The sequence below is a fragment of the Acanthochromis polyacanthus genome, chromosome 12, assembly GCF_021347895.1.
Source record: "Acanthochromis polyacanthus isolate Apoly-LR-REF ecotype Palm Island chromosome 12, KAUST_Apoly_ChrSc, whole genome shotgun sequence".
Taxonomy (NCBI): domain Eukaryota; kingdom Metazoa; phylum Chordata; class Actinopteri; family Pomacentridae; genus Acanthochromis; species Acanthochromis polyacanthus.
Window position 1 is genome coordinate 23,626,580 of NC_067124.1, and position 16,876 is coordinate 23,643,455.

General features: G+C 39.0%; 1 protein-coding gene and 1 long non-coding RNA gene across 2 annotated transcripts; both read left to right on the forward strand.

The window, feature by feature from the left end:
- Positions 1 to 1,147: 1,147 nt before the first annotated feature.
- Positions 1,148 to 8,786, forward strand: LOC110964993 (killer cell lectin-like receptor subfamily B member 1C). Its single transcript, XM_051957377.1, has 6 exons — positions 1,148 to 3,552; positions 5,423 to 5,539; positions 6,641 to 7,021; positions 7,114 to 7,286; positions 7,422 to 7,534; positions 7,606 to 8,786. The coding sequence occupies exons 3-6, from the start codon at positions 6,730 to 6,732 to the stop codon at positions 7,733 to 7,735; spliced, it is 708 nt and encodes a 235-aa protein (XP_051813337.1). The 5' UTR covers positions 1,148 to 3,552; positions 5,423 to 5,539; positions 6,641 to 6,729; the 3' UTR covers positions 7,736 to 8,786.
- A 3,476-nt stretch (positions 8,787 to 12,262) lies between these two features.
- LOC127536584 (uncharacterized) lies at positions 12,263 to 14,475 on the forward strand. The gene is made up of 4 exons (XR_007945644.1): positions 12,263 to 12,404; positions 12,591 to 12,680; positions 14,108 to 14,260; positions 14,352 to 14,475. It is a non-coding gene; the product is annotated as an uncharacterized LOC127536584 (long non-coding RNA).
- Positions 14,476 to 16,876: the final 2,401 nt, after the last annotated feature.

Here is a 16,876-nt window from a genome sequence, read left to right on the forward strand (position 1 = left end):
ATTTCCAAAGTTAACTCTTTCATCACTGGCACGTTTTCCAGCTGAGTTTAAGATGCTGCCCACCAATGAAGAGTTTTGTTGCATGCTGTGCTCCTCTCCTCTCCTGCTTTGTTAAATTACCTGTTTTTCCTTTACTGACAAATTAGGAATTGTGAAGTAGCCAAGTTCAACACTTCCATATAAAGTGAAAGGCATAATGTTAACAGTAAAGAGGTTGGAAATAATTCTGAGACAACCCACTAACTTGCCAGTTACTGACCAACAGTATCTTAAAGGGGACATATTATGCAAACCTCACTTTGTGAAAGTGTTCTTACAGTAGTGTGTGTTGCAGTAGCTCATTATGAGGTTCGAATTTGAAAACTGTCTGTTTCCTCCCTGCCTTGCTACACCACATTTTGTGAAAATGCCTGCTCAAACGTCCGATTTTGATTTGGGTCCGCTTATGACGAAATAAGCGGATTTAACTCCTCCCCCTGATTGCGCCCCCCCTCCGCACTGTCCTACCAGCGTGCATTGTCCTGGGTGAGGGAGGGGGTTCTGGAGTAGTGGTTCCCTCACAGCGCCTCTCTTCTCTCATTTCCCAGAGCTCGGCTTCTCAGTGCGGGCGCAAGGCAGTCTCATGCGAAGTGACCAGGCTCATGGCACCGGTAGCAGCTGTCTGGAGAGCGGTGGCGACGTAGGCAGCTCGGTCTCTCGCTCCTCTTCTTCCCCAGGCCCGCACTCAGCCATCCTGACGTGCGGCTTGAAAGCGGAAGTCGTGGGGGGCCGGGACGTGAGCCTCTCTCGGCTTCTCGTAGTGCCTCTGCAGCCGGCTGCCGGAGCATCTCCCCAGCTGCCAGAGCATCTCCCCAGCCGCTGGCAGCCAGCCGCCGGGCACCACCAGCCGAGAGTGGGGAGCCGCCCGGCGCCGCTGCTGTGCGGAAAGCAAACACTCAGCGAGGCCCTACGAGAAGCCGAGAGAGCAGAACGCGCGCTCACGTCCTGGCCCTCCACGACTTCCGCGTTCAAGCCGCACGTCAGGATGGCTAAGTGCGGGCCTGGGGAAGAAGAGGAGCGAGAGACCGAGCCGCCTACATCGCCACCGCTCTCCAGACGGCTGCTACCGGTGCCATGAGCCTGGTCACTTCGCACGAGACTGCCCGGCGCCCGCACCGAGAAGCTGAGCTCTGGGAAACGAGAGAAGAGTGGGGCTGTGAGGGAACCACCACTTCAGAACCCCCTGGCTGGCTGCCGGCGGCTGGGGAGATGCTCCGGTGGCTGGCCACCGGCAGCCAGCCACCGGCAGCCAGCCACCGGCTGGGGAGATGCTCCGGTGGCTGGCCACCGGCAGCCAGCCACCGGCAGCCAGCCACCGGCTGCCGGCGGCCGGAGGATCTCTCCTGCTAGCAACTGCTGCCTGTGGCGGCCCACCGTTTCACCGCGGCGGGTTCTTGGTGTGGTGGAGCTGTCAGGGATTACGGGAGCGAACTCGCCGCTGGCTGGCTCTTTTCCTCTTGGGTTTGCTCCCAAGAGGCGGCTCAGTCCCTCGGTGACAGCTTGTTGGAGCTCCCTCAGTTCTTCCTCCATCTGCAGTCGGGCGAGCGCCATCCCACTTCTGACACCAATGTAGCACTGAGCGCGTCCTCTCCTGTCTTGCATACCTGGAAGCAGGCCCAGAAACAGCTTGTTCTGAGGAGGGCTGGTGAGAATGAATTTTTCGATCGCTGAAACTGATGATTTTGGGGCGAACAAACTTAAATACTATGTTTTTGGGCTTCTGAGACCTATATGACGTGACTGAAAAATAGCATAATATGGGACCTTTAAATCTTCTTGTTGACAGCAAACAAAGCTTCAGAGGATAATTATGTACTGTATATCTGATGAATATAAATATATACAACTTGGCACAAATTACACTGATAATCAGCTAAGAGGCCTCCACCTGAAGTCTACAGAGCCACTGTAAGTAACAGAATGTAGGTGGAAATACTGCCATCACCAAAATCCCATGATATGACATTTCAGCTTGACACAGAGCTGCTCTTATAATTTGTTCACAAGAAGGAGGAAACGTCTTTTCTTATCTGAACATAATTTTAAGGCAAGCAGCTTTTTGTAAACAATAGCCGCTTTAGTTTTTCAAGGTGATTCAAAGAGGATTTTGGTCATGAATGATGAGGTAATGTGCCAGGTTCAGAATCTCCTGCATGTGGGAAAGTTAGTTAACCATTAAATAAGAAATTCTGGACCACTCTTAAGATATTTCCTTACTTGCAAATACCAAACCCCTCACACACACACACACACACACACACGCGCGCGACTGTATGGGAGTGGATTATTGTTTCTCATACACTATATCAAGCAAACATGCAAAGTTTAAATTAAATATCAGCCATCTTTTCATAGCATGCACATTGCTTGTAATTTTACCTTTAATAAGTTTCTCTCTATATAATACAGAAGCACACTATGTATAGTTTGGAGTTCATTTCCATGTCGCTGTTGATGTAAATTTCTTCCATAGCCAAAAGCAGAAGTTCATCAGAGCTGCAAATGAGAAACAGCAACTTCTCTTATTACGGTGCCCTGTGGTTTAGATGTAGTGGTACTTCTCTGTCTACAAGTCTGATAGAATTCATAAGTGACTATGCAATGATGGCAGATGGAGAAGTTTGCTACGCTTCAGTTGTATTCAGAACTAATAACAAGCAACCCCGACAAGAAGGTAAGTTAATTTTTTTTTTAAATGTACAATGCGAGAAAGATACTAGAACTCAGGCTGTTGATCTGCAACAGACTCTGCACCTTTGTTTACAACGCTGGTTAAATCCAAGCCTTTATCCTTTAAATGTATGTAGCAATGCTTCACAATGACAATGTCCTCAACACTGAGACTTTACTTACAAATTAAAATCTTTTTACCAACTGTTATAGACAATGATGTTCACCATCAGCTACTTAAAGTACAGCACAGTCTCAGCCAATTTGTTTAAAAAAAAAAATCAAGATGCAGTGTTGCAATTAACATCTTGTCTGAAAATTGATAATAGATTGTTAAAAGGGTTGAAGTTTTATATGCGTTGAAAATTAAAAATAGTCTTTCCAACATACAGCATGTCAGTTGGCCTCTTTTGTTTCCTTTTCTTTTTTTATTTATTCAACTCTGAATGAAGATTACTCAATGAAAAAGCTTCCTGAAACTGGCTGGGATGAAACTTATTTCTTACATACTTCTCCCTACAACAAATTCAGACTTTCTTCCTTCCCTTGTGGTCTGACATTAGGCAGAAATCTTTATCACCATCTTAGATTTTAACTGATAAATTTAATGTCCTGTGAGTGTCTATGAAGCATCATAAAGATCTGAGATACAGAAATTTGTCAATCTCAAGCAAAGTGCTGCTATTTTAATGAATAAGACAGAAAGGAAGTCGTCTTTAATTAAGGATTACACAATTTAAAAAAACTAATCTTTTCACCTTTCAGCTCAAAAAGAAGAGGAAACTGTGTATGATGAAGTGAGAGTGGAAAATCAAACAGCTGAACAAAATCCTGATGCGAACGGTAAGTTGTGGGGGGGAACTAAAATAAATGCAACTGAGAACACTTAGTAATACTATGAGAACTGCTACAACTGCAAATATATGTGGACATGAAAGGTGGAGTCTGTGATTCTGGAGAAAGGTTATTTAGATAGTTAACATATGCAAGGTTTATTAATGCCCCCTTTTACTCCCGTTTTGGATTGATCACACTCAGTTGTGTGAGGCATTCTGTGTCGATATAAATGTTGTGGCCTTGGCTTTGTGACTAAGTAAAGAAAAATTGTATCGCTTCTAAACAGCCTCCACGTTCACACACAGCATTCTGTTATCTTGTGTCTAAATAACAGGAAGAAAATCAGCAGCAGGATACACTGGCTAATTTATTGACGTAATCAAATTAAGTAATGTATTTTTAAAACAACTGAATACATGTGACTGTGCAAGAGCAGAATCGTGGCCAGGATGAGGTTCCAGGACTGCAATTATAAAAACTGATTTTTGTTTAGCCAAATAGTCTGCTAGTGTAGCGATACACTGCTCCCAGCTCTCTTGCCACGTTTTTAACACATCCTGGAAGTTCTGACATTTTGCAGGTGCTGATTTGGAATTTGACCCTGAACCTTAAACATTTTTTTAGACAACAAACACGTATCACATGGGCCTTTCATTCATGTTGTGGATTGTCAGCAGTAAAGAAAGCAGGATCGACAGCTACTGTACAACCCAGAGACCAAACAGCTGTCTTCAGAGGAGTAGTTTGCAGTCGCCGAGACAGAAAAATGTGCGCTGTGAACTAGTCATTTGTCAAAAATGACCTGAATTGTGACGCATGCCATCACAGGTGTCATGCACATTTTTTTTTTTGCTTTTGCTGCAACCCCTCAATCATAGCGCTCCACCACCCCTGGCTGCCAATCTGATCTCCTCCCTAAAACACAATTCAAGTTAAAAAAAAGTCACTATTTTGGTGCCTAATGGCCAACAGAATAGAACTTCCAGGGAACATACCAAATAGTGGCAGGAGCACTGGGAGCTGTGCATCACTGAACAAGATGACTTCTTTGAAGAGGATAGCAGCTTTGTCTCAGTGAGGGATTGCTGTTGCTGTTTATAGGCATAGTCTCATAACTTTGGGATCGCACCTCATAAACATAGAACCACACTAGCGAAAGTGATGGGGAGGCAGATCTCTCAATATTTAGTGGTGCTTTATCACCAGTAAGCTCAGACTATTACTGAATTAAATATGTTTAATTCAGCTCAAATATTATTTCATAGAGTTGTCACTTTTTATTTGTCTTTTTTTAAAATAAAGTTAAAGTCAAACAGTTCACCAGCAGTAAAGCGTGGTGATATCTATTATAAATTTGAATAGCATATGAAGATATTCTCAAATTAAACAAACCAGAAAAAGTAACAATGAGATCCCTGTGCATACGTTACATGTCTGACATGACTCATATGTTACATAAAGGTATGACTATAGGGGTGGCAGCACAGTAAAGGATGATATACTGACTTCTGCCTATACAGTCCAGAGATCTCCCACATTAACAATAAAACAGGTTTGGCTTTAGCTCTTCCTATTCATAATGGTCAATATGAAGTTTTTTTCAAATGCGCCGAACTGTTTAGTTTTTTTTTTTTTTTAAATGCATTCCAAATTCTAGCTTTAGCTAAAATAAGGCTTACCCTGTCTAGGATAGGGAAATTAATAATTTAAAATCTCCTACCGTGTTTTGAATTCCCCTAACAGTGTTCATTTGTTCAAATGCAAAAAGGCAACGAAGAAGAGAGTCTGATTTAGGATACATGCTTGATTTTATTAACTCAGACTGCTAATATTAGAATTAAGAACTGTATTTTTATTTGTTGTTTGTCTTCATCAGGATTCTTGCCAGACAAGAAAGCAGACAGGAGACGTCGCTGCTATCAGCAGCTGGCTTGTAGTTTGGGGGTTCTATGTGTAATTTTGGTGTTGGGCATCGTAGCCTTTGTCATCTACAGTAAGTATGCAGAAACAAATATTTAGGAATGTGACTACTTTTAAGTAGTAACCATTATTTGATATTAGACACACATTTGCTGCAATCAGAAGCTCAGAAGTGTTGTTTCAACCAAGTTTCTACTTGTAATTGTCTGTGTTTATTACCAACAATGTTAATTTAGGGACCAAATAATGAATATAGACAAATATGCACAGCAGGTGATTCAAAATACGTGGGCTGGGCTCTTGGATACACTTTTTCAAAATAATTTTCAACACTGTGTAACCATTTATGGCATATTATTAGTGACGCCCAGTGTAATGCACAGTGAAACAGTTTAAAGAACATCAATCCCAAAAAAAAAAAAAGGAACCTGTTTTTGTTTCGAAGCATCAAAAGAAAAATTTTGAAAAAAAAACACAAAAAATGATACAAATTAAGATAAACAACAAAATTAACAATAGCAACAGCAACTTATTTTTATTAGGGTTGGGACTTTAATGCGTTAATTGCGAGAAATTATTTACAAAGCCTGTAATTAACTAGATTACAAGCTTTGATTTTTACAGCTTCATGATTTTGAACATTTCTGTTATGGGCAATAAATCCCTTGAAAAAATGCAAATCAACAAAAGAGTGGTCACATACATAGGCTTTGACTGTGTACCTGAAGGCACCAGGCATCAGTTTTCAGTCCTTCATACACCATGCCAGTGCCATGAAGTATTACAGCTACACCAAATCCTTGGTAGAAAAAAACCCAAACAAAATATATAGACCATTTTATTCCTGTTTGAGTAGTACCTGAAGTAACAATGCCCTGCTGTTTTTGTGAATTTTAAATATTTGCATCTTTTGTATGAAGCAATGAACTTCAGGTTGAGCAGTATGAGTTGTAAAGTACTGAAAGATAAAGTAGCATGTTGTAGATCTGAGTCTTTTTGTGGGATTTTTGTTGATCTCATAAATTAAAACAGAAACAAACACAAGGTAGAACACCGGAAGTAGAACAGCAGCAGATTCCTTTAAAGAGTGGTAAAATGACAAACACAAATTTTTTAAAAAAAGAACAAAATTGTGTTATTACTGTCTCTTAAAAAGATAATTTTCATTTTGCAGCTTCTACTATTTCAGCTTCTACTCCCACTTCTCATAATGAGAGTGATGTAAGTCAGCTGAACCAGTTAAAAGATAACCAAACGGCATTAATGGCTGTCATTCGCAACCTGACAGAAATCAACAACATGCTCAGCTCAGACAATGAGAACTTGAGAAGGAACCTCGACAACCTGACACAAGCCTATGCTGTCTTAGAAAGGAACATGACCAGCTTGACTACAGCAAACCAGAACCTCACAATGAAAATCGAGGAACTGAACACACAAATCCAGGAGCTGGAGAATGACCTGACACAACAAATACAAAACTGGAAGAAGTTCAACACCAGTCGAGCTCAGTGGAGCATTGATGCCTACTGCCCGATAAACAAAGAAAGTAACAGTACGTTCACATCCCAGTAGCTACAAAAATATTAATAATAAAAATAGGACTATGCACTGATGTTATTTATTTGTTGGTGTCTGTTGTTGCAGAACGTCAGTGTGAACCCTGTCAGAAGGGCTGGGATACAGACAAGTCCATACATGTCTGCTATGCAATTAATAATCCTACAGAACCTGAGAAGCTGAGAACCTGGGAAGAAGCTCAAGAAGACTGCAGTGGAAAGAATTCAGATTTAGCTGTTGTTGTTACTACAGCAGAAAAGGTAATGAGAAGAGTGTGACTTTTATTTTGAAAAATCTTTTTTATAGGCCTGAACACACCCTGAGTCTGTTGGTTACCGTGTGTTTATAGTCAAATATTTAAACATCTCTGATAACTTTCTCCCTATTTTCATTAGAAATTTGTTAATAAAAATTGTTGGATTGAAAACAACCTTAAACAATACTGGATTGGCCTGAGAGCTGTAGACGGGATATGGAAGTGGATCGATGGAAGTAATCTGACTGAAACGTAAGAGACACATTCCAATCATTTCAATCACAAAATCTACCACTGTTGATCTAACCAATTCTTTTCTTCAGCTCCTGGATGTCTGGACAGTCTGCTGCTGATGGTTCCTGTGCTGTTTCTATCCAGAATCAAGAATGGAAATCAGTGAACTGCACTGAGAAGAACCGCTGGATCTGTCAAAAGAAAGCTTTGTCTGTTTAAAGACAGCAGTCAAACTTGAGAAGGTTTCTGAATAGTTGGTAGAGATTCATTTCACAGAAGATTGTATGACCTGGGTCATGAATGTCAAAGCTGGATGCTTATTTAGAGGAAAGAGAAAGAAATGTATTTAAAGTCATTTATTTTCTAAAGCTGTTTGTGTATGTGCTTACAGTGTTTGTGTGTGGAGGGAAAAAAAAGATAATTTCCATTGTGTCAATCTGCTGACATCAGCACTGAGTAAAATAAAGTAGCTAGCCTGTCAGGGCAATCAAATGTTGTTCATCGTTAACTTTAACTTTGCTTTTTTTTTTTTTGTGCACTGCAAAAGACGCAATTTGTCCATCAGCACACTGATAAAATGCAGCATTTTCCATTGCTGCTGCTGTTTGGTCAACAGAGGGCGCTGCATTGCTTCTAAATAACATGTTATCAGGGTTTTTGTGTCATTTATATCCAATGTAAAGAGCATTTTAATGTAGAACAGGCAGCTGATGCTATATATCTAATTACAAGCAATGTTTTTGGTGAAAAAAAGTGTTGCCACATGACTCGTTCTTGTTCACTGAAAATGTCAATAAGTCTTAATGAAATGAGAAAAAACTGCAGGATTCTGTGAAATGTTTAATGAAGATGAGGTGTAAATAGAGCTGACCTCAGTGTGTTTGCTACATTTGAGAATCATGAATCGGTCACACTGTCAACATCAGCACCAACAGAGCTCCAGAGAAGAACAGGATGTAACAAACTGTCTGATTTACAAAGAGGAATAATGGTTGTTAAATGTGACTTCAGACTTTTTCAGTGTTGTGATAAGAAGCACTGTTAAGTTGAAACTTGTTTCGGTCTAACTTACGTCAGAGAGAAGATCAGTGGTTCAACTGTTATCTTACAGCAAGAGGGTTCTGAAGCCTTTCTGTATCGACTTTACATGTTCTCCCTTGTTCACATGACTGTCTGGTACAGGTCAGGTGAATGTGTTTCCCTCCCTGTGTAACACCAAAGATTTTTTCCTGTCATTAATGCAATAATACAGATTGTTTGTAGTAAAATTTCAGAATTCTGTCTTAATCATTCTTCTGATGCACAACAACACAATGATAACCACATTAGGTATTATCTATGTAAAGATACTAATCCTTAAATGGAAATGAATACATTACAAAATGAATAATTAAAGACATCATTAGGTCTAAATTATTAATAATATATTGTGTCTATGGTATTTTATTAATGCCTAAGTGTAGCTGATAAATTACTGTCCTCTCAGATGTGCTATTTAATACATAATAATAATAACGCATGTGGCTGCACTACTGGCTTCACGGGTGACTTAACTACAAGCACAAAACACAGATATGTAAAATCAGAATACTTTGTCACTTTTTAATTCTTTGATGAACGAGTGATTGGACCCTACATTCTTCCAGAAGTGGGTCATAAATAACTCAAATAAGAATCAATATGTTTTTATGCCATTTTTATCGTTTTAGTCAAGAATAAACATTTGTATTGTTGGTTGTATTACATTTTATCCACACAAGAATGATTTTATATTTGAAACGTGAATTTTTCACATTGTAACAGATTTTGAACATTTTAATAATTGAAAATGAAGAATATTATTCAGAACAGCAACAGAAGAATGCCAACATCCATTTTGTTGACATTTTTTCACTCTTTTCCTCCAGCTGTTGCTTCTCCACGTTTGTGCTCTGCATCACCTCTTGTGTGATATTATCAGTGATGAAGAGCTTGTGATAGCAATACAAAAAGTCAACTTAAATTTAAATGGAGTGATATCAAAACATGTTTTTTGAGGAATAGCTGGAAAATGAAATGATAACAATTTTTCATCAACAAAGATATCGCAAGAAAACAGCTTCACCGGGTCATTTTTGATGCCCTTATGCCAGCCATGTTAGAGATGTTGTTTTTTTTTTTAACTTTATAGACACTGATTGTATTCAACAATCATAAAAGCTATTAACAGATGTGATAATAATCAAGTGTACTCCATGATTGTCAGAAAGCAGCATTTCATTGGGTTTCAGAGCAAAACAGATCATTTAGAACAAAGCTGACATTAAGGATTACACAGATATGCTAAAGTGAACCATCTTTGCAGTATTTTGAGCTGAAACGCTGAAAGACACACCATGGCACATGTGAGACTTTGATGAATTTGCTGAAAAATGGCACAGTATGAGACCTTTAATGTTGAAATATTTCAGTTGATTTCTTATCTTATGACAGATTAGAAGTTTTCCTCTTCCACTCTGTCTTTCTCAACTACCACAGTAAGCTGAGTGACGCAGTGTGGAACTTTGGTGATGTCCTGCTGGAATGATTCATTTTCTGACATTGTTCTGCAACGTCAAGGAAGACTGACTGAAAGCATAATTGGTGTCACAGCTCGTTAAAGTTTAGGTTGATGGGTCATTTTCTTGTTCATTTGTTGTGCAATAATGACCGCCATCTTCCTGTTTGTTTGTTCTGTCTGAGAACAATGCCTAGTTTACACCAAGTTTGCAGCTGAAGAGGTAGCAGGAGTTGGGCACTTAATGAAATTACTTAATGGAATAAAGAGAGCAGTGAAGCACCAAGTTTTAATTTCCTTCCACACATACAAGTCATACAGGTTTAAATCTTTCTCTGTCTGTGTGTCAGTTCTGTGATACAACAGTCCATCCATCCTGACATATCCATTTATGTTGTAGCTGAATTTGTGCCAAATATTGATTATTAAAAAAATGGATTGTCACAAGTAAACAACTGTTTAATATGAAAAGCAAACTGCCTATCAAATAAATCTTTGCTCTCAGCAGAAATATGTTAGCCTAGCCGCGCTAGACCCAGGTCTGAAGACGCAAGGGTCTAGGAACTCTCGACAGGGAGGGAGGCGGGCTCAAAGGTTGTCTTTCAAATCACTCTGCAGCAATTGGGTAGGTATACAACCAATCAGCGCAACAAATAGGCTGACGTAGTTCCTACAGCGCTGGAAATCAGAGGATGCGGGAGTTCAGTGAAGCCTTATTTATACAGTCAATGGGTGAAGCTCAAGTATATTACAGACATGTTAACAGAAAGATTATTCAGAGTCGGTGCTAATGGAGCTCAACGACTGTTATCGTTTTTGTTGTCGACCCTGGCAGAGAATTAAATTCGTTGCCGTGGGTTGTCTAGCACGGCTAGGCTAGTTGTTTCCGTCAGAATCGTCGCGCCTCCGTTGTCACTTAGTTACGCCCGCCTTCTGACTCTACACTTCATGGTGATTCGTCGGCCAGTTTTAGGAGCATCCAACCTCGACGCTTACCGAGGGTAACTAGACCGACCCTGGCAGAGAATTAAATTCGTTGCTGTGGGTTGTCTAGCGCGGCTAGGCTAGAAATATGTCTGATTATGACAAAAATCGGAAATGTAAATTGCAGCAGTATGAGAACCTGTTGTAGGCAAACTGGGTTTAAAGGGGAACTTCGTTTTTTTTCAACCTGGGGTCTGTTGCCATATGTCATTTCATACATGTGAGTGATGGAGAAATGAATTTTCGACATAGCTCCAGTATTTAGCCAGGCAGGCAGCTTAGCCAAAACACCGGTTTTCGCGCGAGCTCTCGCGCAATTTCGGAACGAGATTTGCTTTCTAGCATCCTGAGATTTGGATACAGACCACAACAAAGAGCGATCGCCAGGTAATGTGGAGGTTTTTGTTCACTTCTCATCTCTAGTATGTTGTTGGACACTCATTGAGACTATCTGAGCCGGTCAGTGTGGGGCAAAAGCACGTTAGGGCGGACTTTGACGCGGGGGGGCCAGCTGCCCCATACTTTTTGCTAGCCAAGCTGCTAGCTGACCTGCTAAGCTGTCTGCCTGGCTAAATACTGGAGCTATGTCGAAAATTCATTTCTCCATCACTCACATGTATGAAATTACATATGAAAACAGACCCCAGGTTGAAAAAAACCGAAGTTCCCCTTTAATACTTTGCACTAACATGACAACCACAGGCCAAATAACTTTGTCTCCTTTTTAAAGCAGAACTAAAAACCACACGGCTTTCCGTTAAATCTAAAATTACAATACACGTCAATCCTTCCTTCTCATCGTTCAGATTATATTGATGCAGAACTTGAGGCATTTTAAAAAATTAACAGAAATGCACAGTGGGTGGCTGATGTCTCTTTATCTGTTGGTAAGACACTTTACATTTTACTGAAACTATGAAGTTCTAGCAGCTGCCAGGAATTAATTTTACTTGCTGAAATTAGAAATAAAATGTTCAACGTACTGGATGTAGATCTGTGAAGTACAGCTGAAACAGTAAGTAAATTAACTGAAAACTCATTTAGAAATCAATTGATTGCCAATTGTTTCAGGATGAAACTAAACTGCCAATCATGCTCATTAAAACTTATCCCATGTGCTGTTTTATTCCTGATTTTATAGATAATTGCATAATTTTCAGACAGATTAAAGAATGAACTCATTCATCAAGAGAATAGGTGTCAGATTAATTTAAAAATAAAATAATTAGATATTAATTACTGAAAATACCATTTAATTTAGACATCACATTTGTGTTTGATCTGGATATCTTTCAGAGGAAACGAAGGAAGAACCGGACTACATTAATGTAGCAGTAGACTCTGTGGAGGAAAAGGAAACCCTTCCAGGTACATAATGAAGAATACATGTCACAAATATAGTTTTGTAAAGCATTAGATACTTAAAGCAATCAGTGTAATATAAATAAAAAGTAAAAATATGTTATTTGTGTTCATACAAGCATAGCATACACAAAGCTTTGTTGACCGTCTTAAATGTTGAAGTTGAGTTGAATTCCTCTTTTTCTTTATCAGATCACAAGTGTTCCTCCTGTACTCGGTCTTTTGCACCACTGGCAGTGTGTTGGCTGATACTGTTGGGAATCATCGGCCTTCGTATTTACTGTAAGTTACTTTTCCTTTTCTTTTTTGATAAACTTCAGTTCAAATAGAATATTTATGCAAGACATAGTTTGAGCAAAATTAGCAGTTAACATCATTTCCATCTTCAAACTGCAGTGTAGTGATGACGTCTCAAAAACACAGATTCAGACTTTCAGGGTTTTAAACTTAACAAGCCAAAGAAAGCAAACCTGTTAGCTTGCATGGTGATTCTGTTGGTAATAGTATTTTTCTTCAGATAGGGTTCTGGTTCAAACTTGTATGGCTCCATTCTCTCTCTCTATACACCGCTTTATCCTCACTAGGGTCGTGGGGGGAGTCAAGATTACATATACAGACAAACAGTCACTCTCGCATTCACACCAACTTGTATGGCTGTGTTACTCAAATATTACAAATTGTTCATTGTGTAGCACAGAGAAGTTTTACAGAGTTATAGAGTTGTAGGTAATAGAGGAGTGGATGGAGAAAGAGAGAGTTCATGATTTGCCAAAATTTTGACAGATACAACAAGGCAGAGTTAAACCTAAGTCACTTTCAGGACAGAAAAAGATTATATTCATCTGAAAAAACAGCTTCTAAATGTGTTATTTTGATACATGGGCGTAGGCTTTATGGGTTTATTCAACAACTAGAAGTCGACTTTCAAGGGTAGGTTTGTATTTCTCAAGCCTGTCTTTAAACAATGTCATATGCCCATCCATCCATCCATCCATCCATCCATCCATCCATCCATCCATCTATTATCTATACACCACTTAATCCTCTATAGAATCGCAGGGGTTGGAGTCTCCCAAAGACAGGTTGCCAGTCTATTGCATGGACAGACAGCCAGGCACACTCACAATCATACCTACGGACAATTTAAAATCACCAATTAACCTCAGCATGTCTTTGGACTGTGGGAAGCACTTGGTGAAAACATGCAAACTCCACACAGAACCAGGATGCAAATCAGAGATCTTGTTGTTGTCAGGAAATAGTGCTGAAATTCACTTATACACATTGCAGTAGTTTTGCTTGTTGCAATCATTCCTCATGTTCTGGCTACAATCAAGAAATCAGTTTGTTCTAAGGAACAGAAGCAGTGCTTTACTTTTAAAAGCACAATCAATATGGGGCCAGTTCTTTGTTTTCATCATAAAAACTATGCAACAGTTTGAAACATTTAACATGAAGCATACAATGTGCATTGTTCTTTACAACTTACACCGAAACTACATTAGAACCTGACCTCATGGTCGGTGTGAGTTGGAGGAATGATGACAGCAAGCACAGCCTTTTCTTATGTTCAGACAATAATATGACTACAGTTTAAATGTGGATTTGTGACATGCATTCATAATTTACAGCATGTTGGTGTTCTTGTTTAAAAAAACTGCCTTGTAACAATGTCTCTAAGCTGCACCTTTGTCTGTCTCTCACTGTAGTTACTGCAGTCATTTCTGAAAACAACGCCAGACTGACTGCAGCAGAATGGAACCTCATAATGATAATCGAGAAAATGAATGCACAAAACCAGGAGCTGGAGATGGACAAGAATAACCTGACACAACAAATACAAAACTGGAAGAAGTTCAAGGGTTAGGGTTAACCCAGTAGCTACAAAAATATTAATAATAAAAATAGGACTATCCACTGATGTTATTTATTTGTTGGTGTCTGTTGTTGCAGAACATCATTGTGAACCCTGTCAGAAGGGCTGGCTTATAGACGAGTCCAACTGCTATGCAATTATAAATCCGACAAAACTTGAGAACCTGAGAACCTGGGAAGAAGCTCAAGAAGACTGCAGTGGAAAGAATTCAGATTTAGCTGTTGTTGTTACTACAGCAGAAAAGGTAATGAGAAGAGTGTGACTTATTTTGAAAAATCTTCTTATACACCTGAACACACCCTGAGTCTGTTGGTTACAGTGTGTTCATAGTCAAATATTTAAACATCTCTGATGACTTTCTCCCTATTTTCATTAGAACTTTGTTAATGCTAAAAGTTGGATTGAAAAAAACCTTAAACAATACTGGATTGGCCTGAGAGCTGTAGACGGGATATGGAAGTGGATCGATGGAAGTAATCTGACTGAAACGTAAGAGACACATTCCAATCATTTCAATCACAAAATCTACCACTGTTGATCTAACCAATTCTTTTCTTCAGCTCCTGGATGTCTGGACAGTCTGCTACTGAAGGTTCTTGTGCTGTTTCTATCCAAAATCAAGGATGGAAATCAGTGAGCTGCACTGAGAAGAACCGATGGATCTGTCAAAAGAAAGCTTTGTCTGTTTAAAGACTGCAGTCAAACTTGAGAAGGTTTCTGAATAGTTGGTAGAGATTCATTTCACAGAAGATTGTGTGACCTGGGTCATGAATATCAAAATTAGATGCTTATTTAGAGGAAAGAGAAAGAAATGTATTTAAAGTCATTTAGTTTCTAAAGCTGTTTGTGTATGTGCTTACAGTGTTTGTGTGTGGAGAAAAAAAAAAGATAATTTCCATTGTGTCAATCTGCTGACATCAGTAGCTAGCAAATGTTGTTCATTGCTAACTTTAACTTTGCATTTCATTTTATTTTGTGCACTGCAAAAGATGCAATTTGTCCATCAGCACACTGATAAAATGCAGCATTTTCCATTGCTGCTGCTGTTTGGTCAACAGAGGGCGCTGCATTGCTTCTAAACAACATGTTATCAGGGCTTTTGTGTCATTTATATCCAATGTAAAGAATATTTGCATGTAGAACAGGCAGCTGATGCTATATATCTAATTACAAGCAATGTTTTTGGTGTTTTGAAAAAAAAGTGTTGCTACCTGACTCGTTCTTGTTCATTGAAAATGTCAATAAGTCTTAATGAAATGAGAAAAAACTGCAGGATTCTGTGAAATGTTTAATGAAGATGGGGTGTAAATAGAGCTGACCTCAGTGTGTTTGCTACATTTGAGAATCATAAATTAGTCACACTGTCAACATCAGCACCAACAGAGCTCCAGAGAAGAACAGGATGTAACAAACTGTCTGATTTACAAAGAGGAATAATGGTTGTTAAATGTGGCTTCAGACGTTTTCAGTGGTGTGATAAATTACTATGGGTTTCTGAGTATGAGGCAGAGACCGTAGTATTTCTGTTTGTGTGTTTTCTGATGACTAAAACCAAATTTACTATGGTCATCAGCGATCAAATTCTGTTTCTAAGCAGTGAAATGAATCTGGGAGCTTTAATTTCCTCCTACACATGGAGGTCGTGTTGGTTTGAATTTGTTGTCTTGTGATACAACAATCCCTGGCATATATGCATCTGCCTTTGTACCTTTGTTTGTGTGCAAATATTTGTTTTCATTATTGCTTGTCATGAAAAAAATTATATTAAACATTAAAAGAAAACTGTATTTCTAAATGTAAAATTTTGTTTGTCAAATGGGTCCTTCGTCTCAGCAGAAAGATGTCTGATTAGGACAAAATGTGGGGATGTGAACTGCAGCAGAATGAGAAAATGTTGCAGACAAGCTGGGTGAAAAAATTTCCACTAAGACGACAACCACCAGCAAAACAACTCTGTCTCATTTTTAAAGCAGAACTAACAACCACATGCCTTTCTGGTCAATATAAAGTTGGTGCCCAGTACATTTGAACACTTCCTTCTCATCCTTAAGATTAATGCAGAACTTGATGCTTTTTTTTAAAATGAACCGAAATACACGACGGCTGGCTGATGTCTCTTTTTCTGTAGGTAAGACACTTTATATTATACTGAAAATATTGAAACTGTATGAAGCTCAAGCTGCCGCCAGGAATTTTCTTTACAGTGTTGAAAATAATAATAAAATACTCAACATACTGGATTTAGATCTGCAAATTAGAGTTGAAACAGTTTGGTTTAATTTACTAATCAATTACCTGTTTCAGTATAACGGTAAAATTGCCAAGTATATGCTCCCTGATGCTCCTCAAATGGTCTGATTTATTACTGAATTTATACATACTTACAGCACATACAGCATATATAATGTTTATCAGTGCAAACGGAATATGTTTGGGTTTTAAGTCATCAAGTTTTTTACAGGCTTTGAGCTCTATAAAACTGGCAGAGACATTTTATTTATCATCTTTCAGAGAGAAAAAAGATTTTTCAAGAGAATAGGTGGCAGATTATTAAAATAAATAAAGTTATTATTATGTGCACCTCTTCTAAAAAATACCATTT